This window comes from Lynx rufus, unplaced genomic scaffold (genome assembly GCF_022079265.1).
Source record: "Lynx rufus isolate CCGP_SWC_20201006 ecotype Redwood Valley unplaced genomic scaffold, mLynRuf1.p SCAF_19, whole genome shotgun sequence".
In the NCBI taxonomy this organism is placed as follows: domain Eukaryota; kingdom Metazoa; phylum Chordata; class Mammalia; order Carnivora; family Felidae; genus Lynx; species Lynx rufus.
The window spans coordinates 14,384,759-14,411,571 of record NW_025814833.1 but is presented as its reverse complement, the minus strand read 5'-3'; the positions used below and the strand labels follow the sequence as shown (position 1 = coordinate 14,411,571).

The 26,813-nt window shown below is 46.3% G+C and overlaps 1 protein-coding gene and 1 pseudogene across 2 annotated transcripts; both read left to right on the top strand.

The window, feature by feature from the left end:
- Positions 1-263: 263 nt before the first annotated feature.
- STEEP1 (STING1 ER exit protein 1) lies at positions 264-23,745 on the top strand. Of its 2 annotated transcripts, XM_047081946.1 has the most exons (8): positions 264-445; positions 3,607-3,724; positions 6,292-6,381; positions 16,600-16,641; positions 19,326-19,464; positions 20,320-20,409; positions 21,027-21,119; positions 22,535-23,745. In XM_047081946.1, the coding sequence occupies exons 1-8, from the start codon at positions 322-324 to the stop codon at positions 22,595-22,597; spliced, it is 759 nt and encodes a 252-aa protein (XP_046937902.1). In that variant the 5' UTR covers positions 264-321; the 3' UTR covers positions 22,598-23,745. The 2 variants fall into 2 exon arrangements, with proteins under 2 accessions (XP_046937902.1, XP_046937903.1); XM_047081947.1 differs by lacking the exon at positions 6,292-6,381 and having other exon boundaries at positions 266-445.
- Positions 23,746-23,905: 160 nt separating this feature from the next.
- Positions 23,906-26,287, top strand: LOC124513756 (histone H3.3A-like; annotated as a pseudogene).
- The last annotated feature ends 526 nt before the right edge of the window (positions 26,288-26,813 follow it).

Below are 26,813 nucleotides of genomic sequence, written 5' to 3'. Positions count from 1 at the left end.
GTTCTTTGTTCTCTCTGGTTTCATATATCTGCATATACAGACGTGTATACCAATATACATGAATTAACTTCAGCAGTATCAGGACTGTCCCAAGCAAAGAAGTCCCAGCTAACTCAGGCCAAGGCAGAGGAGGTTCTGAGCGCTTTAGGGCGTCCCCCCCCCCCCGCATCCTGGTCGAATGGAACCACCCGGAAGTCCACGGGACTGCTACTGACACGTGACCAGCCTTCCGGCTGGGAAGAGGCTCGAGGCACGTCTGTGACATCATTTCTGCGCGACCCTTATTTTTTGGCCAGAGTTTTCCTGCTGCTCTTCAGAACTATGCCTAAAGTAGTGTCCCGGTCGGTAGTCTGCTCCGACACCCGGGATCGGGAGGAGTATGACGACGGCGAGAAGCCCCTCCACGTCTACTACTGTTTGTGTGGCCAGATGGTCCTGGTGCTGGGTGAGTGGTCGGGGAACTGGGCGGTGTCTGCAAGACGGGAAACTTCGGGATCTAGGAGGCACGTCTCTTTGAAGAGTGGTTTTCCTCGCTCTCCATCCCTGCCCCGCTCCAGGATAGCTTTTCTGTTTTCTGTTTAACTTTGTGAGTGTATCAAGGCTTCCCTCAAAAGTAAATTTCTCCTTCAGGAAAAATAAACTGGCCATCTCCCTCTCCTCCCAGTCCGCCTCTACAAACTTTGTAACCTTTCTGCCGGGTGCTAGGATGCTGCTATGGCTCTTCTCTTAAACCAGAATAAAATCCTCCCTTGATCCCTCCATTTTCTTCCAGCGGTATCCCCATTTCTTTGTTTCTTTTATAGCAAAACTTCTAAAAAAAAAAAAAAGCTGCCTATATTGACTGTCTCTGTATCCTCACTTCCCATTCCCATTCCTATTGAGCTAATTTCAGGCAGGCTTTCCTTCCTGCCCCACCACCGAAACCGTATTTGTCAAGGTCGGTGACTGAACGCGTTACTAGTCCCAGTGGTCAGTAATCAGTGCTCATTTTGGTCCACATCTTAGTGTCATTTGACAGAGATGATGATTCCATCCTTCTTAAAACACTTTTTTCTTGGCACCTGGGTGGCTCAGTTGGTGAGACCTCGGACTTCGGTTCAGGTCATGATCTCATTGTTTGTGAGTTCCAGCCCTACTTCGGTTCAGGTCATGATCCCATGGTTTGTGAGTTCCAGCTCTGCACGGGGCTCTGCACTGACAGACAGTGCTGAACCTGCCTGGGATTCTCCTCTCTCTCTCTCTCTCTCTCTCTCCCTCTTCTTCTCAAAATTAAATAAAACAAAAAACACAACAACAACACTTTTTACTTCCAAGACTCCACAATCTCCTGATTTTCCTCCTACCTTGATTTTGTCCCTTGTCAGTGTCTAGTTCCTTTTTCTGACTCAGGTTTTTAGGCATCGCAAGGCCCTAGGGCTCAGTCCTCTTACCTACTCTCAACCCATACTCACTCTCTAAGTGATCTCAACCAGTCCCAAGCTTTAAATACCATCTCTACGGTGATGATTCCCAAATGTTCATCCTTCCCCCACACTTCCCCTCAAACTCCAGCTGCCTGTTCCGTGTCTCCACTTGGATGTCTAATGGGTCTCTCGAAGAGATCATGTTCAAATTGACTTCATGACCCCCTACTTCCCACTCTCCCCTATTCGCCCAGAATCTCAGAATCATTCTTGACTTGTCTCTTTCTCATACCTTCGATCTATCCAGTCCATCAACACGCTGTGCCGGCCCTTCCTTGAAAAATCTATCCAGAACCTTACTGCTTCTTACCACTTCATTTCTGCCACTCTAGCCCAAGCCACCGTCGTCCCTCACCTGGAACTGCCACGATAGCCTTTTACCCTCCACTCTTTGTTTCCAGGGGGCTTTTTCCCACACAGCTGCCAGAGTCCTGTTCCAAACTTGGTGTTTTCCTATAAAACCAAGAGTAAAACCAAAGCCCATGCCTAGACCCTGCATGATAAGATCCTCAACCACCTCTCCGACCTCATCCCCTACCCCTCTTCCCCTTGCTCACTGTGCTACAGCTACAGTGGCCTTTTTGATTTTTCTTCATCACGTCAAAACCTTCTGCCTCCCAGAGCCTTTGGGATTGGCATTTTTTCTGCCTCGAACACTCTTCCCTAGGTGCTTCCTTATTTCATTGAGGGCTCAGCTGAAACGTCTCTTCATTTGAAAACTCTTCCCTGGGGGCTCCTGAGTGGCTCTGGCAGTTAAGTGCCAGAGGTCGGCTCAGGTCATGATCTCGGTCATGATCTCCCACGAATCCCAGTTCGTGGGCTCGAGCCGGCATCAGATCAGGGTCTGTGCTGACAGCTCAGAGCCTGGAGCCTGCTTCGGAGTCTGTGTCTCCCTCACCCTCTGCCCCTCCCCCACTCACGCTCTGTGTGTGTGTGTGTGTGTGTGTGTGTGTGTGTGTGTGTGTGTCTCTCTCTTTCAGAAATAAATAAACATTAAAAAACCCCCAGAAAACTCTTCCTTGGCTATCTAAAATAGCACCCTTGTTACTCTTTGCCCTCTTAACTCTGCCTGATTTTTCTTGGTAGCACTTATCACTGAGATCACTGTCCATCCTCTTAATATCCGGCCAGGTTTTTTTTATCGGCACTTATCATTATCCAAGGTCATATTTTGTAATTCTTATTTAAAAATCTTCTGCCTCCTCCACTAGAATGTAAACTGCATCAGGGCAGGGACTTGGCTCTGTTATTTGCTGAATCCCCAGCACTACGTTTGAATGGCACCTGGTACTTTGAGGGCCCTCGCCTATTCATTGAATGAATGAATTCTCTTTTGATCACCTAGAGTTGAGTCTGAATACTTGTTGTCCTCAGTAAATGCACACTCTTTGGCAGCCTCAATTCCCTCACCTTTAAACTCTGAATTGGGCCAGGAAATGTCTACTCCAGCAGGTCATTGTGAAGATTAATCAACATGCAAACTGCCTGGCGTTCTCTGACTCCCCCTCCCTCTCCTCCATTAATCTCGAATCACTGTGGTCACTTGACTTCTCTACGACCCTTTAGGTACTTAATTTGCATTATATCAGTTTCCATCTGCTTTGTAACTGCACCTCATTTATTTCCTGCGTGTTTTCATTGTTTTCCGACGGAAACGCCTCTAGCCTGGCTTGGGTCATTTGCATACCACTTGTAGCATAGCACCTCCCCTGTCTCTCTCCTTTTGTGACCGCGGATCCACCCTTCCCAATGCCTTCCTAAACGAGGCTTGATGACGATGTCCTTCCTGTCTGATTCTCATGCATTATAACACGAGCCAAGTGTCCCACGGTCACAGAAACACTCATGGAAAACTTGCAGTGCTGGGAAGGACTTTTGAGACACTGTGATCTACTCATCCTTCAAGTAAGGGGGGCAAAAAAACCCCAAAGGAAGTTGCCAAAGATCACCAAGATGGTAACGTAACAGCTGCGGGTGTTCTGACACCAAGTCATTTTTTCGTTGGGGAATCCAATAATAGCCATCAATAAGCATAGCAATTATAGTGCAAAATTACAGCGCTAAGGGCCCCACTGGAAACTTGTGATTGCCTCCAGGTATCTCTCAGTGGCTCCTGTGACCGAATCTTTCTCCATTTCTTCAGACTGTCAGTTAGAGAAACTGCCCATGAGGCCCCGGGATCGGTCCCGGGTGATCGATGCTGCCAAACACGCCCACAAGTTTTGTAACACAGAAGACGAGGAGACTATGTATCTTCGGAGGTAAGAAGTGGATGCTCTCTGTCTGGAATTTCCTTTCTGTGCCGCAGTCAGGTTCTGAGGAATAGAAACACCCCGTCTAGCGCTGAACGGGTCATTCTTGTGGGCCTAACGCTTTGACCTTTGCGTTGGCCCTAACTTCTGCGGACACAGCAATATCTTCGCTGTGCTCTGTTGAAGTGCCGCGGATATGCGCTTCTGTTGCCATTTGATAGCTGTAATTTGGGGGGATTTTTGCAAGTAGAATGAGGTCATTTAACCTGTAATCTCTGGGAGCATGCCACGTGCCAAGCACTGAGCTGGGGACTGGCTCTGGGAAGGTGGATAAGGTATTGGGGCGCCTGGGTGGCTCAGTTGTTTAAGCATCCGACTTTGGCCCAGGTCATGATCTCGCGGTTCGTGAGGTCGAGCCCCGCGTCAGGCTCTGTGCTCACAGCTCAGACAGAGCCTGGAGCCTGTTTCGGATTCTGTGTCTCCTTCTTTCTCTGCCCTTCCCCTGCACTCACTCTCACTCTCTCTCTCCCTCTCTCTGTCAAAAATAAATAAACTTACCAAAAAATTAAGATGGATAAGGTACTGCCCTTACCATTAAAGAGCCCATCCCTCATCGAGCGGACTGGTCACCTGTTAGGATAAAATGCTGGCGTGGTGGACAAAAGGCTATGGAAAAACAGATGGGAGTGGGTCATTCTCCTGAAGAGTGATCAGGAAAGGCACCGAAAGATGATGGCATTTGTGTGTGGCCTTGAACTAGGATTTCACCAACTAGATGAGGGGGTTGAGAAGCATCCCAGGTGGAAGGGATATGGAAGCATTGAAAGCATCACATATGGTGTGCTTGGGAAATTTGAATGGTCCTTGGTGACTATAGCCCAGGTTACTTTACAGGAAGGGGTTCGTGCATCCTGGGGTGGGGACAGAGTAAAATGCCGAAATAGACAAATTTGGACTTTATCTGTCGGCAATAGCTTGTTCTCTTTTTTAAGCAGGAGAGTGACATGGTTAGATCAGTTTTAGATTGGGAGTCCTTGCTTGAGATGGGGAATTGAAGCCTGGGAAGGGCTAATGTTATGTGGAGTGCGGAGCAAGAAGAGAGAGGACTCAAGATACAATCCTGGGAAACACTGGACGTTTAAAAAGCAGACAAGGGGGCATGCACCTGGGTGGCTCAATCGGTTAAGCATCTGACTTCGGCTCAGGTCAGGTCGCGATCTCACAGTTCGTGAGTTTGAGCCCCGCATCGGGCTCTGTGCTGACAGCTCAGAGCCTGGAGCCTGCTTCGGATTCTGTGTCTCCCTCTCTTTCTGCCCCTCTCCTTCTCACGCTCTGTCTCTGTCTCTCTCTCAAAAATAAACAAACATTAAAACAATTTTTTTTAAAGGGACGCCTGGGTGGCTGTCTTGGTTAAGCATCTGACTTTGGCTCAGGTCATGATCTCACAGTTCATGGGTTCGAGCCCTGCATCGAGCTTGGTGCTGACAGCTTGCTTTGGACTGTGTCTTCCTCTCTTTCTGCCCCTGCTTGTGCTCTGTCTCTCTCTCTCAAAAATAAATAAACATTAAATAAAAAATGAATAAAAAAAACCAGACAAGGGGGGCACCTGGGTGGCTCAGTCGGTTAAATCCAGTTTTAGCTCAGGTCATGATCTCGTGGTTTGTGAGTTCGATCCCCCCACATCAGATGAGTTTGAGCCCCGCTTCAGGTGAGCCTGAGCCCTGCTCTGGGCTCTGCACTCTCTCTTCCTCTCTATATCATGTGGGATTCTCTCTCCTACCCCACCCCTCACCTCCCTTGCTCACTCGTACTCTCTCTCTCAAAAATAAATAAAAAAAATAAAAATAAAAAGCAGACAAGGGGCGTCTGGGTAGCTCAGTCGGTTAAGCATCCAACTCTTGATTTCCGCTCAGGTCATGATCTCATGGTTCGTGAGTTTGAGCCCCGCATTGGGCTCTGCGCTGTCAGCACGGAACCTGCTTGGGAGTCTGTCTCCCTCTCTCTCTGCCCCTCCCCCACTTGCACGCACGCATGCGTGTGCGCTCTCTCTCTCAAAATAAATTACACTTAAAAAAGCAGACAAAAATAATTGGGACCTGGTGACGTGGGAACCGAGAGGAGAGAGCATCAAGGAGTGTGTATATCGGGGGACAGTGGCCGTCAACAGGTGCCTGATACCACAGAGAGGTCGGTTGTGGGGAATTAAAAAGTCCATACGTCCCTTCACGTATATTTTATTTATTGGGCCCCTCCTGTGTGCCAGGCACTGTCCTAGAAACCCGGGATATGCCACTGTATTCTTTTGCGAGGGCTGCTGTAACAAAGTACCACAAACCAGGTGGCTTAGCACAACAGAAACTGCCTCACATTTCTTCTGAGTCCTAGAAGTCTGAAATGAAGGTGTTGGCGGGGCCGTGGTCTCTCTGCAAGTTTGAGGGCAGGATCCTTCCTTGGCCCTTCCCAGCTTCTGGTGCTTGCCGCCGGTCCATGGCGTTTCTTGGCTCGTAGATGCCTATATTATCACGTGGTCTTCTCCCTGGGACTCTGTCTCTGTTTTTCTTCTCTTCTTTTTATAGGGACACCAGTCATATTGGATTAAGGGCACATCCTACCCATCTGCATGACCTCATCGTAACTAATTATATCTGCAAGGACCCTCTTTCCAAGTAAGGCCACATTCTGAGGTTACTGGAAGGACATGACGTTTTAAGGGATCCATCCAACCCATCACGACCAGTAAACAAGCAACGCACCCTGCCTGTATGGAGCTTGTGTTCTAGTGTTGAACTGGGAAAAGCTACAAGCTGACATCTTACTATGTTAATTTAAGAAACCAAACTGCTGTCAGCCCGCACTAACAAAGAGAAGCGGAAATACTGCTAGGCGATTCGGTAGCAAAGCAGGCATCAAGCCCCATTGGGACAACTGGGTTTCTAAAATGGTGTAGCTGGGGGCGCCTGGGTGGCTCAGTTGGTTAAACGTCTGACTTCTGCTCAGGTCATGATCTCACGGTTCGTGGGTTCGAGCCCCGCATGCTTGCTTGCTCGCTCTCTCTCTCTCTCTCTCTCTGTCTCTCAAAAATGAGTAAGTGTTAAAATTAAAAAAAAAATTTTTTTTATTGTTTGTTTATTTTTGAGAGGGAGCAGAGTGCAAGCTGGGAAGGGGCAGAGAGAGAGGGAGACAAAGAATCCGAAGCAGGCTCCAGGCTCTGAGCTGTCAGCACAGAGCCCGACACGGGGCTCGAACCCACGGACTGTGAGATCATGACCTGAGCCGAAGTCAGACGTTTAACCAGCTGAGCCATCCAGGTGCCCCAGTGTTAAAAAAAACTTTTTAAATACAATAAAATGGTGTCCCTGAAGCGACGACAGTTGGTTCTATACGAGATACAACTCGAGGCCAATAATACGACCAGATTCTAAAATTGATGAGATCTGCAAAGGAAGGCCCTTCAGGAAACATTGGGGAAAAATACTCCAAACACTCCATTATGGTATACAGGAGGCTTTACGAGGAAGACACCCTGTCCCAAGCTAATCCATTGTCTTGTGCCTTTTCTCCCTCCGTTAACCTTTATTTAATTTTCTGATTTTGAAAATGGCCAACTGACTGTCTTTAAGATCACCAAGATACTTATTATGGATTTGTTATATGTATTGTAATTACACGTAGTAACGTATAATTGTATATTACGTGTATCGAACGGATGTATCTTACTCAGTTAATACAGAAACTGATCTAACAACACAGCCAGGCCACAGGCCCCTATGGCACTAAAAGGCAGATGCCCTCCCCTCTGGGCCAGAAAACTGAACAGCCTTAGGCTGAAGTAGAAACCCCGGAGTCCAATCAGCCTGGCCCTAGAAGCGAGCCAGCTCCGGGCCTAACCTTAGGACCAGATAGTTCTTAGAGTTTACCAACGAGGTGTCGTCTGCTTCCCCCCCCCCCTTGGCACTGTTCCCTCTCTAATCAGCAGTCTTTCCAATGGCCTGTTCTCGGGTGCCCCTCTGCTGGCCAGGGTGGAGTTTCGCTCTGCTCTTCTGCAGCCAAGCTGTGTGGGAGAGCACGGGTTGCTGAAAACGTGGCGGCCTGGCCACCATAGGCCCTGGAGCCTGTCGCTGTCCACCTCCAAGTCACGCATTCTCGAGTCCTTCTCTTTTGGCACTGTCGTTCCCCAGGCGCCCCTTTCCCTCCTCCGCCACTCGCACAGTTGCAAATCCGGTGCTTTTCTGTCTGGATCTCTGTTGACCGTGCCTCCCTGGTTGCTCTCCTTCCTTGATTTGTGTGAAGCTGTTCTGGAGATTCTCCTCCTCCTTCGGCTTTCTCAGTCTTCCGGATTCTTCCTCTGCCTGCCCGTTAAATGTTGGCATTCCCCAGGGCTCTGACCTCCCCTCTTTATGCTCTCCTCGGACATTCTCACCGCCTTTCATGACATCAGTTACATTTAGATGCTGAAGCCTCACAAAGTCTCCCATCTGCCTGCATTTCTCTCCCGTACTCAGAACTGTGTACCTCACTGCCTCCTCTCCTTCGTCGCCTGACGTTCTCTCTCAGATCCAACAGGCTCCATCCAGGCTCTGAGCTGTCAGCACAGAGCCCGATGCGGGGCTCGAACTCACAGACTGTGAGATCATGACCTGAGCTGAAGTCGGATGCTCAACCGACTGAGCCACCCAGGCGCCCCGGTTTTTTTTTTTTTTTTTTTCTTTTTGTAAGTAAGCTCTACGCCCAGTGTGGGGCTTGAACTCGTGACCCTAAGATCAAGAGTTGCACGCTCTGCTGACTGAGCCGGCCAGGTTCCCCTTGATTTTTTTTCTTCAAACACAACATTTACCATGTCATCTAGTTTCTGTGGGTCAGGGATTCAACAGCAGTTTGGGCGGGTGGTTCCCGTCTCTTCGTGAGGCTGTGGTTACGAGGCCGACCAAGGGTGCAGTCATTTGAGGTCTCGCTTGGGGCTGGCGGTCCCACTTCCAAGGTGGCTCACTCACAGGGTTGGCAGCTGAGTGCTGTTGGGGAGGAGCCCCAGCCCCTCATCACAAGGGTCTGCCATAAGGCTGCTTGAATATCCTTGTGATGGGACAGCTGGCTTCCCACAGCATGAGTAATCCAAGAGAGAGCAAGCCACAATATCTTTTGTGACCAAGACTCAGAAGTCCCCATCATTTCTGCAGTGTCCTCTTGGTATTACAGGTCAGCCCCCCTCCTTTTGGGAGGGGACTGTGCAGGGTGTCAATACCAGGGTGCAAGGATTATTGGGGGCCATCTCAGAGACTGCCACAACCAGGGAGAATGTTGTGTTGCGTTTTGTTTTTGGCCTTCCCTCCCTCACATATTCCTAGAGATTAAGGGCAGGACAGAAAATCAAGGTCAAATAGTCCAGCTAGCTAGCTCATGTTAATCACTTCCTTGTACCAGTTAAGTACATTGTCTCCATATCAAGGTGAACTTTTTGAGCGCAAGAATCCTGCCTTCTACATCCAAAACCCTTAGTACATCTTGCCTGCTTCTTGGCACATAGTTAGGAACAGATAAGTTTTTATAAACTTGACAAAATCCCATCGGTCACTGGTATTTGAAGGTTAACTCATTGAGAAGTATACAGTCCCCTTTATTTGAAATCCTGTGGTTTGAAAGCTCAGGCTTATGAGATTGACCGACTTCGGGATTCTAGAAGTCGCTTGCGTGGCGAATCTCTCCGCTTCAGGCTGAGGTTGGATTTAGAGTCCCAGTAGGAACCAGAAGTGGTACACAGAAGCCAAGATATTTATTGCCAAGGCGCTAGTCGCGTGATGTTGGCGAATGGTGGCGCGTTTGACGCAAGCAATACTTGTAAGAGAAATGGAAGGTTAAAGATGGCACAGACTTCGGAGTTCTACCCCAGGCAGGACCGCTTTGTGACTTTGGGCAAGTCACCTAAGCTTTTTGGGCCCGTTTCCATGTCCCTCAACTGGGAGAATAATAATCGTCAGTCTCTACGGTCTCTATTCCTCAGCAGTTCTGCTCTTCGCACGCACCCTCACGTAGTGACTCTCCCCCCTGGCTGTGTTAGCACCATCCCGGGGACTTTGTTTTGTTTTGTTTAAGTCCTGATGCCGGGGCGCCCGGGTGGCTCAGTCGGCCGACTTCGGCTTGGGTCATGAGCTCGCGGTTTGTGGGTTCGAGCTCCGCATCAGGCTCTGTGCTGACAGCATGGAGCCTGCTTCGGAGTCTCTGTCTCCCTCACACTCTGCCCCTCCCCCGCTGGCACCATGTGCGTGAAGTGGGAGCTCATTGTGGTTTTGATTTGCATTTCCCTCCTGGCAGATGATGCTGAGCAGCTTTTTCATGTACTTTTTGGTCATTTGCATGTCTTCTTTGGAGAAATGTCTATGGATTTTTTGCCCATTTTTAATGGGTGTATTTGTCTTTTTAATTGTTGAGGTGTAAGAATTCTTTTTTTTTTTTTTTTTTTTTTTTAGTTCAAGGGTTTTAATCCAATTCTATCACATATTAATTCTTTGACCTTAGGCACGTTACTTAACCTTGTTTTTTTAAATTTTATTTGTAATTTTTTAAAATTCACATCCAAATTAGTTAGCATATGGTGCAACAATGATTTCAGGAGTAGATTCCTTCGTGCCCCTCACCCATTTAGCCCATCCCCCCTCCCACGATCCCTCCAGTAACCCTCAGTTTGTTCTCCATATTTATGAGTCTCTTCTGTTTTGTCCCCCTCCCTGTTTTTATATTATTTTTGTTTCCCTTCTCTTATGTTCATCTGATTTGTCTCTTAAAGTCCTCATATGAGTGAAGTCATATGATTTTTGTCTTTCTCTGACTAATTTCACTTAGCATAATACCCTCCAGTCCCACCCACATGGTTGCAAATGGCAAGATTTCACTCTTTTTGATTGCCGAGTAATACTCCAGAGTTGTAAGAATTCTTTATAATGGATACTGGCCTCCTATCAGGTAAATAATGTGCAAATATTTTCTCCCATTCTGTGGATTAGCTTTATACTCTCTTGATGATATTCTTTGAAGCATAAAAGATTTTAATTTTAATCAAGTCCTATTTATTTTCTCTTTGATTGCTTGTGCTTTAGGTGTCTTGTCTAAGAAACCGTTGCCTAATTCAAGGTCTTGAAGGTTTATGTCTACATTTTCTTCTAAGAGTTTTATAGTTTTAGTTCTTTTTTTAAAAAAATACTTATGTATTTTGAGAGAGAAAGAGAGAGAGAGAATCCCAAGCAGGCTGGCCTCATGCTGTCAGCACAGAGCCCGATATGGGGCTTGATTTCACAAACCGTGAGATCATGACCTGAGCCAAAATCAAGAGTTGGATGTTTAACCAAGTGAGTCATCCAGGCGCCCCTTTATAGTTTCAGTTCTTACGTATAAACCTTTCATCCATTTTGCGTGAATTTTTTAGATGGCCTGAGGAAAGGATCTAATAAATTCATAAGAGACTCTGAAATACAGAGAACAAACTGAGGGTTGCTGGAGAGGGGGTAGGTGGGTAGGTGGGGTTGAATGGGTGACGGGCATTAAGGAGGGCACTTTCTGGGATGAACGCTGGGTGTCATATGTAAGGGATGAATCACTGGGTTCTACTCCTGAAGCTAAGACAGCACTGTATGTTAACGAACTTGAATAAAAAATAATCAATCAGTTAATTCATCCTTTTACATGTGGATATCCAGTTGTCCCGGTACCATTTATTGAAAGAAAGAATGTTCTTTCTCCTTTGAATGGTCTTGACACCTTGTCAAAAATCCAGGGGTGCCTGGGTGGCTCAGTTGGTTAAGGGTCTGACTCTTGGTTTTGGCTCTGGTCACGATCTCACAGTTGCTGAGATTGAGACCCCTGTGGGGCTCTGCGCTGATAGGGAGGAGCCTGCTTGGGATTCTGTCTCTCCCCCTCTCTCTCTGGCCCTCACCTGCTTGCACTCTCTGCCCCCCCCCCCATAAATAAATAAATAAACATTAAGAAAAATCAGTTAACCAAATATGTATGGGTTTATTGTGGACTCTCAGTTCCATTCCATTGCTCTATATTTCTATCTTTTATGCCAGTACCACCCCGTCTTGATTACTGTGGCTTTTGTGGTTTCAAAATCAGCAAATGTGAGTCCTCAAGCTTTGTTCTTTTTCAAGATTGTTTTGGCTATTCTAGGTTCCTTGCAATTCCATGTGAATTTTGGGATCAGCTTGTCAATTTCTGCAGAAAAAGCCAGCTTGGGTTTTGATAGGGATTGTGTCGAAGGTGTAGATTCATTTAGGGAGTATTGCCATCTTAACAATAGTAAGTGTTCAGTCCACAAATACGGGATGTCATTCCATGTACTTAAGTGTTCTTTAATTTCTTCCAGCAGTGTTTCATAGTTTTCAGTGCATAAGTCTTGCACTTAATTTGTTAAATTATTCCCAAGTATTTTGTTCTTTCTGATGCTATTGTAACTTTTCTTAACATTATTTTTTATCGTTCATTTTTAGTATATAGGACTACCACTAATTTTCATATAATGATTTTGTATCCTGCAGCCTTGCTCAATGTATTAGCTTTAATTGTGTGTATGTGTGTTCTGAAGGGTTTCTACATGTAAGATCATGTCATCTGCAAATAGAGATGGTTTTACTTTTTCCCTTCCAATCTGGATGCCATTTCTTCTTTCTTTCTTTCTTTCTTTCTTTCTTTCTTTCTTTCTTTCTTTCTATCTTTCTTTCCTTCCTTCCTTCCTTCCTTCCTTCCTTCCTTCCTTCCTTCCTTCCTTCATCTAGTTGCCCTGGCTAGACTTTGTGTAGTGTTGAATAGAAGTGTTGAGAGTGAGTCTCCTTGGCTTGTTCCTGATCTCAGGGAGAAAACTTTCAGTCTTTCACCATTAAGCATGATATTAGTATATGTAGCTTAGGGATTGTGGGTTTTTCACAAATGCCCTTTATCAGGTGGAGGAGGTTCCCTTCTATTCCTAGTATATTAAAAGGGTTTTGAGTTTTGTGAAAAGCTTCCATTTGGGGCCTATTGAGATGATCGTGTGTGTTTTCTCTTTTATTCTATTACTGTGGTGTATTATTGCTTTGGTTAATTTTTTTTTTTTTGTATGGTGCACCAATCTTGATTTCATGGGATAAATTCCACTTGGTCGTGTTATATGATCTTTTTTCTGTGTTGCTGGATTCAGTTTGCTAGTATTTATTTTCATTTGAGGATTTTTGCCTTTGTATCAAGCAGGATTGATCTCTGTTGTGTTGTTGTACCTTTGCCTGGTTTTGGCATCAGAGTAATACTGGCTGCATAGGATGAGTTGGGAAGTGTCTCCTCCTCTTTTGAAAAGTTTGTGAAGCATTGGTATTCATTCTTCTTTGAACTTTTAGTAGAATTTACCAGTGAAGCCACTGGTCCTGGGCTTTTCTTTGTGCAGGTTTTTGATTACTAATTAAATGTCTTTACGTGTGATAGTCCATTCAGATTTTGTTTCTTTTCTAGTGAGTTTTGATAGTTTGTGTTACTCTGTTTTAGGAGTTTGTCCGTTTCACCTAGGTTATCTAATTTGTTGCCATGCAGTCATTCATAATGTAATCTTACAAGTCTTTTTATGCCTGTCAGATCAGTAGTACTCCCTTGATTTTTTTTTTAAGATTTTTTAAAAAAAATTTTTATTTTTGAGAGAGAGAGGGAGGGACAGAGGGGCAGTGAGAGGGAGATACAGAATGTGAATCAGGCTCCAGGCTCTGAGCTGTCAGCACAGAGCCCGACATGGGGGCTCGAACTCCCAAACCACGAGATCATGACCTGAGCTGAAGTCGAACGCCCAACCAACCGAGCCACCCAGGCACCCCACTCCCTTGGTTTTTTAAAGTCCTAATAACGTTAGACTATTTCCCTGAGTATGCTATATGGTTTTGGCTTTGCGCATAGTATTCCCACTGCTTGAAATACTACTTTCTATCAGGAGTGTTGGCTTGAAATCACCTCCTCACGAAGCCTTCCATGACTGCCTTAGACAGACTTGGTGTGCCCACCTCTGTGTTCCCATTACAAGGCATACGTTTTTCCATTTAAGAACTTCCCGCCATGATTATAATTTTTCTCACTAAAACTGAATTCTTAAAAGGATAGTTTCAACCAATATTTATTGCATGCCTACTTTGTTTCCAGTGCTTTGCTCAGCTCTGGGAATAGAGTGGTCAGATAGGCATGGTCCCCGCTGCTTTCGGAGCCCATGGACCTTACAGTCTAGTGGGCTGACAGAAAAATAAAGTAATTATGATTATGGAAAGTTCTGTGAATGAAACCAAGGGCTTATACAGGGTATCTCACGAAAACTTCTCTGAAAAGGTAGTCAGGGAGGGTCTCTGTGACTAGGTGATATTTGATCTGTGAGCCCCAAAAATGAGAATCAGAAAGCAGGGAAGGAGCATTCCAAGGAGAGAGAGAAGGGTGTGTGTGTGAAAGGTCAGAGGTGGGAAAGCGCTGGTTTGTTTCAAGAATAGGAGGGAGGGAGGGCATCTGTGGGATGAGGCAGGGGCCCAAGCGGGTGCTCAGTTGGGGCTGGTAGGCCGTGGTAGGGAGTTTGGATTTTCTTCTAGGTGTCTTAGGAAGCCACTCCTTCTGTTTCAAGAATGATTTGTAGTGGAAGCAGGTTCTAGAATAAGCAGTTGGAGTTTGTATGTTAGGTATGAACTTAGGATGGGGAAGGCCTAACTAAATACCACCCCCCTCACACACACACACATGCACACATACTATCGATTTGACTGCACAAAAATCTAAAATTTCCACACGGGTTAGGAGGAAGTCAAAGACAAATGTCAAACTGGGGAAAAAATATTTGCAAGGCCTGTTAACATTGGCAAGTCTCAATAAACAAAAGATGTGAAGTGACCACTCACACAAAAAAAGAAAACACAAATGCCCATTAAATATGTGAAAAGATGCCTGACTTCACTCCTTAAAAAAAAGAAATGCAAATGTTGAGATCACGGTTTGCACGAGCCAGATTGGCAGCTGTGCATTTTATTAAAAAATTAAATTTTTTTTTTTTTATTTTTGAGAGAGCAAGCAGGGGAGGGGCACAGAGAGAGGGAGACACAGAATCCAAAGTAGGTTTCAGGCTCTGAGCTGTCAGCACAGAGCCCGACGCGGGGCTTGAACTCACGAACTGTGAGATCATGACCCGAGCCGAAGTCGGACGCTCAACAGACTGAGCCACCCAGGGTCCCCAGCAGCCTTGCATTTTAATAACATACCTTGTTGGTGAGACTGTAGAGAAACAGGAACTCTCACATTGGTAGTGGGGATGTAAGTTGGTTCAGCTTCTCTAGAGAGTAATTTGGCAGTATTTATCAGAATTTAAAGTGGATACACTTCTAGGAATTTATCCAACAGGTAAAAGACTTCGGCACATCCATACACAGGAATACAACGCAGCCCTTAGGAAGAATGACGCAGCTCTTTGTCGATTGATAGGGAAGGGTCGCAAATATATATTTTCCAACCAGGATACATTTTTAAGTGAACAAAGAAGTAGAGAACAGTGTAAGGTGTGCTCTCTTTGTCTAAAAAGGAAAAAAAATCTGTTTTCTTTATATACCAATAAGGATTCTTTGCTTGCATCGTCAGCTGTCTCTGAGAGGAACAGAAGAAACCAGAACAGTATTTGCCTCCGGGGAAGAGAACTGGGTGGGTGAAGGGTGGGGGGGATGATGTTTACTTTTCTTTGGACCCCTATAGGGTACCCCTATATTTGTACCGATATGTACCACGCATACATACTGCCTATTAAAAATTTGAAACCAACAAGGGGAGGGGGCGTGAGGAGACCAGTCTGGAAGCTGTGACAAGTCATCCAGGGAAGAGACGCTGGTGGCCTGGGCTAAGACGGTGGCAGGAAGGTGGAGCAAAGCAGATCGGTTCAAGAACTTTTTTGGGAGGAATCCAAAATCTACTGATGGAGTAGATGTGAAGTGAGGGAAAGAGAAGAAACAAGGATGAATCCTAGGTTTCTGTTAAGCATCTGGGTGGGTGGAAAAGCCGCTTACCTAAGGCAGTGTTGTGGGCTCTTGAGCTGGACGGGCCTGAGCCTGAAGTCAACCTATTCTTTTTTTTTGTTTTTAATTTTTTGTTTTTGAATTCAACTATTCTGCTTCCTAACTGTGACCTTGGGCAAATCATGTGATTGGTTTGTACTTAGGAACCTTCATCTATAAAATGGGAACAATAATATGACCTACCTCACAGAGCCACCGTAAGCATTAAATGACTTAATACATGTATACTTGAGGGGCGTCTGAGCGGCTCAGTCGGTTAAGTGTCTGACTCTTGGTCTCAGCGCAGGTCATGATCTCACAGTTCGCAAGATCGAGCCCCCTGAGTCAGGCTCCGTGCTGACAGTGCGGAGCCTGCTTGGCATTCTCTCTCTCTCTCTCTCTCTCTCTCTCTCTCTCTCTCTCTCTCTGCCCCTCCCCCACTCATGCTCTCTCTTGCACTCGCTCTCTCTCAAAATAAAAATAAATAAACATTTTTTAAAAATTAAAAAATACGGAGCGCCTGTGTGGCTCAGTCGGTTAGGCGTCCTCCTCTTCGTCTTGGCTCAGGTCATGATCTCATGGTGGTGAGATTGAGGCCCCTCCCCCCCCCCTTTCTCCACGCTGGGCATGGAGCCTGCTTAAGATTCTCTCCCTCTGCCCCCTCCTCTATGCACTTTCTGGCACGCACGTGTTATCTCTCTCTCTCTCAAAAAAAACAAAGATTAAAATGAATACAGGTTTAACTAACCAGTCGATCTAGGAAATGCAAATTTTTGAAAGGCCCTATTACCATTTGAAGAAATGAGGTAGGGAGGTGGGTAGGTTATGCGATTTGTTCATATCTTTTTTTTTTTAATTCCATTTTCTGCGCAGGCCTGAAGGCATTGAACGACAATACCGGAAGAAGTGTGCCAAGTAAGTATTTAACAGTGTGGGTTTCTCCAAGCATAAGAAAGTAGAGGCAGCAATGTGTTCGGAAAAGAATTATTGGATACAATTCTCTGTTGTATCTTTATCCTTATAATCTCCATTGCCTTTGAACTTCCACTGCACAACCACCAATACGCTCCCCAAACAGACTAGTCAAAGTCACATCCCTGACCAGCTGGCCACAAAAATGTTTTTCTATTTTAAAACATAGTATCGGGGCGCCTGGGTGGCGCAGTCGGTTAAGCGTCCGACTTCAGCCAGGTCACGATCTCACGGTCCGTGGGTTCGAGCCCCGCGTCGGGCTCTGGGCTGATGGCCCAGGGCCTGGAGCCTGTTTCTGATTCTGTGTCTCCCTCTCTCTCTGCCCCTCCCCCGTTCATGCTCTGTCTCGCTCTGTCCCAAAAATAAATAAAAAACGTTGAAAAAAAAATTAAAAAAAAAAAACAAAAAACATAGTATCAATTTTTAAATGGAGATGTGAGACTACTAAACTACAGTAAGTTTAATCTTCCTGATGTAAGTACGGTTACATCTTGGCTCTCGGAAGACTAGGAGAATTAAGGCAGGGAAATGGCCAAGAAGGCATTTTAGTTCACAGCCACACTGGATTCGTTAAATTCGTTTTAACATGTCTCATGGGTCGACTTCATGTACCTGAAAACAAGTCTAATAGAAATGACCGACCCCAATCCCTATCAAAATAACACCAGCATTCTTCACAGAGCTAGCACAAACAATCCTAAAATTTGTGCGGAACCAGAAAAGACCCCGAATAGCCAAAGCGATCTTGAAAAAGAAAACCAAAGCAGGAGGCATCACAATCCCAGACTTCAAGTTGAATTACAAAGCTGTAATCGTCAAGACAGTATGGTAGTGGCACAAGAACAGACCCTCAGATCAATGGAACAGAATAGAGAACCCAGAAATGGACCCACAAACGTATGGGCAACTAATCTTTGACAAAGCAGGAAAGAATATCCAACGGAATAAAGACAGTCTCTTCAGCAAGTGGTGCTGGGAAAACTGGAGAGCGACATGCCGAAGAATCAACCTGGACCACTTTTTTATACCACACACAAAAATAAATTCAAAATAGATGAAAGACCTAAATATAAGACAGGAAGCCATCAAAATCCTTGAGGAGTAAGCAGACAAAACCCTCTTTGACCTCGGCTGTCGCAACTTCTTGCTCAACATGTCTCTGGAGGCAAGGGAAACAAAAGCAAACGTGAACTATTGGGACCTCATGAAGATAAAAAGCTTCTGCACAGTGAGGGAAACAATCAGCAAAACTAAAAGGCAACCGACGGAATGGGAGAAGATATTTGTGAACGACATATCGGATAAAGGGTTAGTATCCAAAATCTATAAAGAACTTATCCAGCTCAACACCCAGAAAACAAATAATCCAGTGAAAAATGGGCAAAAGACATAAACAGACCCTTCTCCAAAGAAGACATCCAGATGGCCAACCGACATATGAAAAAACTCATCACATCACTTATCCACATCACTCATCATCAGGGAAATACAAATCAAAACCACACTGAGATACCACCTCACCCCTGTCACAATGGCTAACATTAACGACTCAGGAAACAACAGATGTTGGCGAGGATGTGGAGAAAGAGCATCTCTTTTGCATTCTTGGTGGGAATGCAAGCTGGTGCAGCCATTCTGGAAAACAGTATGGAGGTTCCTCAAAAAATTAAAAATAGAACTACTCTAGGACCCAGCAATTGCACTACTAGGTATTTATCCACGAGATACAGGTGTGCTGTTTCAAAGGGACGCATGCACCCCAATGTTTATAGTAGCTCTATGGACAATAGCCAAGGTATGAAAAGAGCCCAAGTGTCCATCGATGGATGAAGGGATAAAGAAGATGTGGTCTATATGTGTCAGCTCAGGTCACGATCTCGTGGTCCGTGAGTTCGAGCCCTGCGTCGGGCTCTGGGCTGATGATGGCTCAGAGCCTGGAGCCTGCTTCAGATTCTGTGTCTCCCTCTCTCTCTGCCCCTCTCCCGTTCATGCTCTGTCTCTCTGTCTCAAAAAAATAAATAAACGTTAAAAAAAAATTAAAAAAACCTTAGACCAGTTACCCAGACTCTTGGAAGAATGGCAGCAACTATATATATATATATATATATATATATAGTATGTTTTTAGAAACTTCTATTACTTTAAAAATTTTGTTTATTTTTTAAGTAATCTCTACACCCAACATGGGGCTCGAACTCTCAACCCCGAGATCCAGAGTTGCATGCTCTACCGACTGAGCCGGCCAGGCGCCCCAGAACGGCAGCAGTTGTAACTGGAAAGCCGTCAGTAGCAGGAGCCAGCCTTTCCCAAACTTGTCGAATGAGAAGAATCACTTGGGATCCTGAGGGAAATGACAGATGCCCGGGCCTCAGCTCCCCGATTTGCTGAATCAGGATCTTCTGGGGGAGGGACCTGGGAATCTGAGCAGCAGTTTTAACAAATTCTTGGCTTGTAAAAGTGATCCCTCAGTGATTCTTAGGAAGTAGTTTCGGGAAGCAGTGGAAGGAGTGGATCATTCGTTTATGCCACAGACAAAACTATTCCCAGGATCTGAGCACACTTTGTGAATCCGTGTCTTGGGGGATTTGTATTCTGAGCTCCCCAGAGATTCATTCTGCTGTTTGCAGGTGTGGACTGCCACTCTTCTATCAGTCCCAGCCGAAGAACGCTCCTGTGACCTTCATCGTGGATGGAGCAGTGGTCAAGTTTGGCCAGGGTTTTGGCAAAACAAATATCTATACCCAGAAACAGGAGCCTCCTAAGAAGGTAACTATTGACAGACAGGTTAATATAGCTACAGATCGCCCTACATTTTTCAATAAGATTATAATGAGAAATCGCCCTTTATGGACGCATTCCTTATTAAGAGGATGCCGTTTTCATGTATAAGCAGGTGTTACATGTGACACATCCATTCTGTGTTCTTTTTTTCTTTCCTAGAGCTGTCCTCTGAGTAAAGTGAGAAGTTGTATGGTTTTAATGACCATTTATTTCCTTTGAAATGTCTTCCTTTTTCAGTGTGGACAGTGTATTATGCTGCGGGGAATAAGTCAGAGAAAGGAAATAATATGATTTCACTCATGTGGAATTTCAGAAAACAGATGAACATAGAGGAGGGGATGGAAAACTAAGATAAAAAACAGAGAGGGAGGCAAACCATAAGAGACTCTTAAATACAGAGAACAAACTAAGGGTTGCTGGAGGGGTGTTGGGTGGGGGGGGTGGGCTCAATGGGTGAGGGGCTTTAAGGAGAACACTTGTTGGGATGAGCACTGGGTGTTACATGTCACTAAATTCTGTTCCTAAAACCAATAGTATGCTGTATGTCAACTAACTTGAATTTACATCAATAATGAAATAAGTAAAGAAATAATGAATCGGGCTGAGTTTTAAATATACTTTTTAAAGCCTTGATGGCAGATGTTAGAAAAACATAATCCAAATAAAAACCATTAGCATTTGTAGATAGGCCAGCCCGTCCCAAAGAGGGGAGTGTCCCCTGCCCCAGCCCCCACCCCCTGCAGTCAGGCATGTGTGCCCGCAGGGACACATGCGCGCGTGCACGTGGCTCACAGAGCCAACTGCAGTGAATGAGACCGAGTCCTCCTCCTGTGACTCCAGGTGATGATGACCAAACGGACGAAAGACATGGGCAAGTTCAGCTCTGTCACGGTGTCTACGATTGACGAAGAGGAAGAGGAGATCGAGGCTGTGAGTGCTTCTGCTCTCAAGGGATCTGGATGGACTGGGGGTGGGCCCGGAAGGAAGGGGGACTCTAGAACCAGCCCATTCGAGTCGCGGCATAAATAGAAACTTTGGTCATAGGCCTTACTCTGCTGGTAAGGGACTAGAGAACACGGGGCTAGTCCCTGTCTCCCTGGGTCTCAAGGACATCCGCACGGTGAGAGCCAGGGAGTTGGACTAGCTCAGTGCTTGGTGTCCTACTGTGTTTTGAGCCGCTTTCAAGGGGACAACCCCCTCATCCCTCTTCGGTTTCAAAACTATTAGACTCAACAATTTCAGGTCCCTTCCATTCTGGCTCGAGTGGTTTGTGTGGCTCTCCTTAGCGGTAGCGGCACTTACCTTTACGGTACTTGAGTATAACGAGGTTTGCAGAGAGGTGTGATCTGCTAGTTTTCAGCCGCTTTCGCTGCGATCTGCGATCTGAGCTCTTCGGGATTTACTGAAAACCCGAAGCCTTTGAAAGGGGACAGAGTCCGTTTCGGTACTTTTGGAACCGGAGGAGTCTGCTGCTTAAGGGCGACTTAAGGGCTCTGTTGCTCGTGGGCAAGACCGCTGGTTTAAAGGTGCCGCTGCTTCACCCGCAGAGAGAAGTCGCTGACTCGTACGCTCAGAATGCCAAGGTCATTGAAAAGCAGCTGGAGCGCAAAGGCATGAGCAAAAGGCGGCTGCAGGAGCTGGTGAGTGGCCCGGGCTGGCAAGGGTTTCTTGGTCTGGAAGACCCTCGGACGCTCAGGGAGATCCTTTCGCAAGTCTGTCAGGGGCTACCGGCGTGGTGGGCTGCCAGCGTGAACCCCGCTCTGGTGACCACAGCGTCCAGGCCCCCCGGTTAGAGTCCTGGTGAGCTGGCCCCAACCAGAACGATACTTCACTCTGCTGCCTGTGGTCCAAGGTCAGGAGTTAACGGATCGGGGCTCCTGGACGCTCTCCCAGGATGCGACGGCGGGCGGCGTTGCTACAGCGACAGTACCGGGACCGGGGCTTCGGCACTTCTGAGAGCACACTCCGGTTTCTGTGTTATCCACGGGCTCATCGCGGAGCACGCACGTTTATATCTGATGGTGCCCGCGTTTGTGTCTTCTTGATAGTAACGTGCTTATGCTATTGCCTTAAAATCCAACACCACTGCATTTGTGCCTCCTCAGAGGGTGTACCAGTCTGTTCGAATGACCGTAGAGGATTTTTTGGCGACAGAGGTGGGGGGGGTGGTGGTCTCGGGAGCTGCATGACCTTGCCATAGTGTCCAAAGCAGTGCTTACCGAATGTTCTGAGGTGAAGGGCCAGTGCTTGCTTTTTTTTTTTTTTTCCTAATGTTTACTTATTTTTGAGACAGAGACCGAGCATGAACGGGGGAGGGGCAGAGAGAGAGGGAGACACAGAAGCCGAAGCAGGCTCCAGGCTCGAGCTGTCAGCATGGAGCCCGACGCTGGGCTCGAACCCACAGACCGTAATATCATGAGCTGAGCCGAAGTCGGACGCTTAACCGACTGAGCCACCCAGGCGCCCCCCCCCCCCGCTTTTTTTTTTTTTACAGTGCTTTCTTTTTTAAATTTCCGGCTTGTCAAGAGCAAGTTTATAATTTATCAAATGCAATAAAAATGAATTTGCCTCAGTTACTCCTATCAAATTACTTGATTTTGTTATCCCTGTCAAATGGCTACGCAAGTTGTAGAATGCTTGCTCTTGATTCTTATACGTATCTTGCACGAACCAATAACAAACAGTTCGTGGGCAGCACAACTTGAAGTAACACTGTTCTAGAAGAGCATTTCTTCCTGTTCTGCCGGGAATAGGATACCGGTATGCCACGATAAATTGCTTCCCTCGGCCCTTGGAGGAACCTGGGGCTGCAGGAGCCCTGCACTGATCACCTTTGACCACAGCCTTGCACGCTGCCCCCATTTTGCCACGCAGACGTCATCATTTCCTCTGTGAACCGTAACATCAGAAACGTTGGAAAGCAGCTGCTGGACACCGCCCTTCTGGTTGCTCTACTGAGTGAACACGACAGGATAGAGTTTGGGCAGTTAGAGTAAGGAAGGAAAGTACGAATTTCACGTCATGTATCAGGGCGTATGCTTTTCTTCCTCTCCAGGCTGAACTGGAAGCCAAGAAAGCGAAAATGAAGGGGACCTTGATTGATAACCAGTTCAAATGATCAGGACCTTTCTCTCAACCCACACTGGAGATCACGAGGAAAAAGAACTTTTTCTTGACTGCATGGACTGCTGTCTACCTTTTTGCCCCCGCAGAAGGCTTTCCATTGCTTTCCATTGATTTCTCCTACCTTCAGTGAGGTCTTTGAGTCCATCTGACCTGCTTTCTAGAGATGGGGTTTTTTTTCCACCAAATCTTTCTGTATATAGGCCCTCAGTACTATTTTTGGTCCATTTGATATAAACTTCTTCAGCTGTGTAGAAACTCTCTGAATCCATCAGTGCTTGAGAGTCTCCAGTTTCTAAAGTAGCTGTTCTTATACCTTCTTCAAAGTTAATAAAATGTTTAAAGATTTTTGAAAAAGATACTATGATGTGTCACAGAAGAAAGTGGCATGCATTATATTTAAAGCCATAGCAAGTCAGACTCTTTGAAGTTGAAGTGACTCTCTTCTATTCTTAGACTGGCAGGTATCAGCTCTGGTTTGAATCTCTCTGCTGTCGGAAGAAAATCCATAAAAAGCCAGAATGTACGTAGAGCTTCCTTTACTTGATGTTCAGAGAAACTTGCCCAGTCACAGACTCCAGAAACAGCACAGCCTTGCTTCCTGTACTTCAAATATTAAAGCTCTGGGTGAGTTCTTCCTTCTCAGACTTTGTACTTACGAAGGAACAGCCAGATTAGAGTGGGCGGGGGCAGGGCAGCTCGGCTCCAAATGGAAATGGGGTCTCGGTAAGCAGCCTCAGCTAATAACTGCCATCCCTTCACGCAGCTGACAAGAGTATGGGAGGGAGACGTAGAGGAAGAAACGATACTGAGACAAAGGGGCCTGTCGGCCATCGGGTATTTCACATTCGCTATCCGTAGAGGAGTGTCGTATAGTTAGACACTTAATGCCCCGCTCTTTCGGTGGTGTCAGTACGTAGTGTTGTGTACGTAGTTTTATCTGTTCCCCGCTATGACGAGCCGTCGGGGCAGGAAGGGCACTTTAACCTCGTTGCGTCGTCTGCCGTGGGTTCAGTCGCCCCAGACGTGTGTGTGAGGTGCTGTCGGGAAAAAATAGGGCATTTTTCTCTGCCTTTTTTTCCCCAGCTTCCTTATTTGGAAGGAGAAGTAGGTTGGAGTAGGGGTGGACGGGAGTTAGCAAGAAGTGGGAGAAGGGGGCGGGGGTGGCGGTCCGGGGACAGCCCCGGGCGGGGCCGTGTTTCCATCTTCCCAGTTAGCCTCCTGCACCCAGCGGGCTCTTTGCCTCTGAGGCGTCCCTCCCCACCTCATTTCCTGTCCTCACCCTGAGAGGTGCTTAGACACCATGCGGGTGGTCGGCTGTAACCTCCGCACAGTTCCTTGACTTCGCCTCCAAACGGTGACCTTTACCTTCACGCTAGCCACGAACCGCCATGACCACAGCCCGGCGGGCCTGTCCCGCCACCTCTGAAAGCCAAGATTCTAGAGATCCAGAGCTCTGTTCTGGGACCACAGCCTCCACTTCCTCTCGCTTCCACTAGCCCTGTTCTGTTTGGTTTTTGATTTGAAGGGTGGTTACTTCCTCATTTTACAAATGAGTATCTCAGGCTCTGGGAGTTATAAGTTTCCCGAGATCCCATAGCCATCAAGTGATAAAGCCAGAAATCTGACTGCAGAACTAGGCTGAACTGCCTCTCCTGGGGGACTTTTAAGAAATATATTGTTGACAACAGATAGCAGTTTCATTTTGAGAAACCAAGCAAAATGCGTTGTGAAGACACTTACGTGGGGGGCTCCCTGTAGGAAATGTGTCGTTACCTTTCCACACTTTTTCCGAAATACTCGTCCTTAGATACTAGCCCTAAACCGTTGGAGCATCTGGTTCAAATTGTGCATTTTGCTTCATCTTTAAGACTGCCAATCATTAGGTCATTAGCACTAGATAAGCACGTGCCCTTTAGTGTTTTATTCTCTCGTTCTGAAATGCTTATTGACATAGTTTCTCTATTACCTTTATTTTCTTGTAGAATGTGAGCAGCAAATACAGGGTTTTAGTGTTAGGATAAAGAGCCATGTGGAAATTTTGGAGTCTTACTCTGTGCGTGTGTGTGTTTGCACATTGTCAACTGTCATAAAATAGTAAAATGTAAAATGTTTAATAGCTGTAATAATTGGTGACATTTGGAAGTGTAATCATACTGCGTAAGAGAAGTTAAAATGCTTTTTAAAAACTAGCTTGCCTCGACCATGTGGGGATCCTTATCACCGGGGACCACCTCCTTTCCTTCAGGAAAAAACTTCCCTTTTTGTCTTCCTTGATGTTTTGTTCTGCCGCGCCTTCACCTGTCTGACTGCTCCGAGTTTTCACTCACTTCGAACAAAGCACAGTCCCTCACACTTGAGCTTTTAGTATTTGAGAATTCCTCCAGGAAAACGAAAAGCATCACTCAGAGTGAACTGAACCGGCTTCTAAACTTCGTAGGACCCCGCTCCTCCTGTTTTCTCCCAGTGTTGCCATTCTGTCACTACCTCGCCTCCTTTGGGCCCAGCCTGATCCTGTGGTTGGGGATCTGAAGGCCCCTCACCTTCAACTCTTCTCACCTTGAGTTTGTGTGTGTTTTTTTTTTTTTTTTTTTTTAAGTAGGCTCCACGCCCAACGTGGGGCTTGAACTCACGACCCTGAGATCAAGAGTCGCATGTCTACCAACTGGGCCACCCAGGTGCCCCTAGTTTCGTTTCCTAAGTCAGCTCTACGGCCCAACATGGAGCCTGAACTCATGACCCGAAGATCAATGGCCCCATGCTCTACCGACTAAGCCAGCCAGGGTGCCTGGCCTTGAGGTTTTTTACCTTAGAAAAAAACCTTTTTTTTTTTTTTTAATGTTTATTTATTTTTGAGAGAGAGCGAGAGAGAGACACCATGAATGAGGGAGGCTCAGAGAGGATGGGAGACACAGAATCGCTAATGCCAGCGCCGCCTCTAGCTCACTGAGCTCCAAAGGAGAAGGGGATTAAGTAAGGAGGTCTCCCCACCGTTGCTTGGACAAAGCAGGCTGCACGCGAGTCGACCGGAGCCACCGGGGAAGCAACCGGCTACAAAAGCCGCTCGCAAGAATGAGCCCTCTACTGCAGGGGTGGAGAAACCTCATCGTCACAGGCCCAGTACCGTGGCATTCCGTGAAATTACAGATTATCAGAAGTCCGCGGAACTTCCGATCCGCAAACTTCCTTTCCAGCGTCTGGTGCGGGAGATTGCTCAGGACCTCGAAACAGATCTGCGCTTGTGGAGTGCGGCTGGCGGTGCTTTGCGGGAGGCAAGCGAGGCCTACCTGGTGGGCCTCTTGCAAGACACCAGCCTGCCAGCTGTCCGTGCCAAACGTGTAACAATCATGCCCAGCTAGCACGCGGCATACATGGAGAACGTGCTTAAGAATCCGCTCTGATGGAAAACGTTTCATTCTTCAATTAAAAAAAATTCTCTTCTTCCTCTTATTGGTAGATATTTTTTTTTTCCCATGGGGTCAAAGGTACCTAAGTATATGATTGCAAATGGAAAAACGGGGGACAGAAGTAGGTATTGGCAGTTTTTCCATTTTCATTTGTGTGTGAATTTTTAATACAAACGCGGGGACACAAAGCATTGATGCAAGTCAAAATGTTGCAGTGAACACGTTTCAGCAGTTCAACTTTATAACCATTATAAATAAACCTGTTACATTTTTCTGGACGGTGCCAGCGTTTGGACTTTTTTTAAGACAAGTAAATTTCTTATTGATGGCAAAGGCAAATACATAAATACGTAAAATTTAAAAATTAAAAAAAAAAATCTTTGAGTAATTTGAGATGTACAGAAAAGTTCCAGAGATCGTTCAGAGAGTTCCTGTATACTCTCCACTCGGTTCCCCTAATATTAACATCCTGTATAATGGTCCGGGCTGAACTGTGTCCCCTCCAGAATTCCTCTGTTGAAGCACTAACCCCACAGCGTGATGGGATTCGGGGGATAGACCTTTGGGAAACAATTAGGTTTAGATGAGGTCATGAGGTGGGACCTTCATGATGGGATTAGTACCCTTAAAAGAAGAGACCAGAGAGCTCTCTTTCTACCTGTCTCTCTCTCTGTCTCTACCACGGGAGGACACAGCAAGAAGGCGGCCGTCTGCTAGCCAGGAAAAGAGCTCTCCCTAGGAACTGAATCAGGTGGCACCTGGACCTTGGACTTTGTAGCCTCCAGAACCGTGAGAAAAAAAAAA

What these genes read in the sequence shown, in the direction of transcription:
- STEEP1 (XM_047081946.1), top strand. Translation starts at nt 322, where the DNA reads ATGCCTAAAGTAGTGTCCCGGTCGGTAGTCTGCTCCGACACCCGGGAT. An exon ending in GAGACTATGTATCTTCGGAG is followed by an intron (nt 3,725 to 6,291) that starts GTAAGAAGTGGA and finishes TTCTTTTTATAG; the next exon opens with GGACACCAGTCATATTGGAT. An exon ending in AACAGGAGCCTCCTAAGAAG is followed by an intron (nt 19,465 to 20,319) that starts GTAACTATTGAC and finishes CTGTGACTCCAG; the next exon opens with GTGATGATGACCAAACGGAC.